Here is a 3,251-nt window from a genome sequence, read left to right on the forward strand (position 1 = left end):
GGTGGCCCGGGGGCCAAAACTGGTCCACCGCCTCATTTTGTGCGGCCCGAGTAAGTAAAACGTGGCGATTTTATTTTTTAGGATAAATTCAAATGAAGAGTATAGATGGATATTACATTTCATGATTTTCCTCTTTTTATACCAATAATTGAAATTTTTTTAATCATTTCTTTCAGTTTTTAGTTCAAAGATCATTTGGTAAAATCTAAAAAATATATTTAAAAAAAGCTCAAATAAACATTGTTTTTATTAACTAAACCACTGATTTTCCCTCTTTTAAATATATTTTTTGAATTTTTTAATCAATTTTTTCGTTATTTTTAGTTCAAAATAATTTAGTAATATCTAAATATATATAGAAATATTTTCAGTTTTCCACTTTGATATGGCACATTATTAAAAAAAAGTTGGTGTTTTTAGGTCCAAAAACATTTTTGTCAAATCTAAAAATAAATCTATAAAAATATTTTTGTTTTTTCCACTTTAATATTGAAATGAAAAACTAATAGTTATTCGATGTTTTTCTGGCGTTGACTCAAAATGTTTGTGTGCAGGGTTCTTTTGGCGGAGCTGGAGCGCCACCAGGACGCTTGGCCTTTCCTGACGCCCGTCAACCTGAAATCCGTCCCGGGCTACAGAAAGGTCATCAAAAAACCCATGGATTTCTCCACCATCCGAGAGAAGCTCGTCAGTAGCCAGTGAGTATTTCATTCCACGTTTTAATTACAACATTCAAATGTGCATCACAAATAATTGAGTTTATATCACCAGTTTAGATAGAATATTTAGATTTTTTTATGATTAAAATAACTGGATTAAAAGCCCTGAATATTCAGTTTTTTTATAGATCTAAAACAATATTTATTTGAGCTTTTTATATATATATTTTTAGATTTTATCAAATGATTTTTGAACTAAAAACACAGAAAAAATTGATTAAAAAATTACAGTTATTGGTATAAAATGGGGAAAATCAGGAAATTTAATATACATCATATATAGATTTTTTTTTATAAATGGGTTAAAAGAACTGGATTAAAATCCCTGAATATTCAATTTTTTATAGATCAAAAACAATGTTTATTTTAGCTTTTTTTTTAAATATATTTTTTGATTTTACAAAATGATTTTTGAAATAAAAACACAGAAAAGTGGTTAAAAAATGACAATACTTGATTTAAAAGGGGGAAAATCAGGAATTTGAATATACATCTATACTGATTTACTTTCCCGGGCCGCACAAAAAGATGTGGCGGGCCAGATTTGGCCCCCGGGCTGCCACTTTGACACCAGTGGTTTAGACATTTTGAATTATAAATTGATTCCTACAGTAACTCAGATATAGCATGTGTGATGATTTTTCTCAAGATTTTCCCTTCAAAGTAACACATTTATACTCCCTATTAAAAAAACATGAATACGGACTTAAAAATTGTGAATCAGGGGTCGGCTTATATGCGAGAAATTGTCAAATTCAAACATTTTACGGCCTATTTAAGGGTGCGACTTATACAGAGAGGCGGCTAATATACCAGCTAATACGGTATGTAACAAAGTAGGGCCCCCTCCAAATATTGTGGTATATTTTAAATGTATTTTTTGCCAAATTTCAGGTACCAAAACTTGGAAACTTTCATCATCGACGTCAACTTGGTGTTCGACAACTGCGAAAAGTTCAACGAGGACAATTCGGACATCGGGCGAGCCGGTCACAACATGAGGAAATTCTTTGAGAAGCGTTGGACGGAACTTCTTAAACAAACTAATTAAATCAAAAATACACACAAAAATACACTAAAAAATACTCCATCCTACTACTTATCGTATCGGGGCACCAGGTTTTTTTTTTTTTTTTTTTTTTAATTGGATTTTCCGGGTTAGAAACCGCCCTCCCCCTCAAAAAAAAAGCCTCCCCAAACGGGGGTGCCGTAGTGCAATACCACTTTCCTGTGTCAGAACACTGCACTGAATGAATCCTCACTGACGTGTCTGCGCTAGAATCCTTTCCACTAGCTGTAAATAGCCTTTTTTTCAGTTCCTTTTTTTGTTTTTGTTATTTAATCGTATTATAGTGAATGTATTTAATTTTGTAATAATTATTTATGAATCAAGGTCCACTTCATTTTCTATGAAAAGGAAAAAAAAGACTCGCTTGGCGACGTCGTCACGGCTTTGAATGGAAAAAAAAAGGAATGTGTCTGTGTTCTCTTCTTTATTATTTTCTTTTCTTTTCACCAAAATAGCAAAACAAAGCCAAGAGAAAAAAAACGACAACAAAAACAACTGTTTACACTGTAAAACGGCGTTTATTTTACAGGAAGGGCGGCGGCCATTTCGTGTGTATATACTGTTTATTAATGTCAATATTTGGTCTTGTTTGAAATGATGTGTACAAATGGTTTAAGAATATTAAGATATTGTTTATGCCTTAGAATGATTGTAGCATTCTATTTTAGTCAACGTGAAAACATGATAAATATTGTTTGTACAGTATATACATATCCTCTGCAAACACTGTGGTATCCTTAATCTTTTTGGTAGTGCCTACCCTGAAAACAAAAGGGGCATGTAGGGGATGTTTTTTCGTTGTTTTCGACATGTTTTTCTTTCATTTTGGTTCTTTTTTAAACTGATTTCAATCCAACATGGCCTCCAAAGTTGGACAATGACACAGACATCATTCCTCAGCGTCCAATCGATTTAAAAAAATGAGTATGAAGCGAGGCGTTTTCATTTTTTTTTCTTTCTTTCTTCCTGTCCATCTGCCAGAGGACCTAAAGGCCATTTGTAACCACTGTGTTGAAACTTGCTGTGTGTCGTGGCCTGCTGGAGGCAGCTAGATTTTTTTGTACCAAGTCAAAAGTACTTGAAGTTACTTTATTTAAGATAATGTGGAATAAAAGTATCATTCTTTTGTAGGAGCTTTATTTTTCACTAGTGTGTGGCACGGACCTATTAAAAGGATGTTTTTCAACGTAAACCTCGAACTGTTTTTATTTGACCACTGGGACATTTTTTTTAATAGTATTACGTGGTTTAAAAAAACTTTATTGATCAACTTTTAATGCCAAACATTCATTTTGACACGATGCCTTCCTACTCAAATTGGACGTTTGACCTGGTAAATAAATGAATTAAAAAAGTAATCCAAACTTTTTATAACATTTTTATTTAACTAACAGTAACAACATTGCCTGAATACAATACATAAAAATAAACATGCGATACAGGAAATGAATGCATTCGCCATT

The 3,251-nt window shown here is 32.5% G+C and overlaps 1 protein-coding gene across 1 annotated transcript in view; it reads left to right on the forward strand.

Annotated features, from left to right (window-relative positions):
- Window positions 1-2,980, forward strand: part of baz2ba (bromodomain adjacent to zinc finger domain, 2Ba) — a 74,868-nt gene extending 71,888 nt beyond the window's left edge. Inside the window, exons 37-38 of the mRNA XM_077712409.1 lie at window positions 555-698; window positions 1,614-2,980. Coding sequence (XP_077568535.1) covers window positions 555-698; window positions 1,614-1,770 — 301 coding nt within the window. The 3' untranslated portion in view covers window positions 1,771-2,980. The remainder of the gene's footprint in view (window positions 1-554; window positions 699-1,613) is intronic.
- The last annotated feature ends 271 nt before the right edge of the window (window positions 2,981-3,251 follow it).

Source organism: Stigmatopora nigra, chromosome 3 (assembly GCF_051989575.1).
Source record: "Stigmatopora nigra isolate UIUO_SnigA chromosome 3, RoL_Snig_1.1, whole genome shotgun sequence".
Classification (NCBI taxonomy): Eukaryota; Metazoa; Chordata; class Actinopteri; order Syngnathiformes; family Syngnathidae; genus Stigmatopora; species Stigmatopora nigra.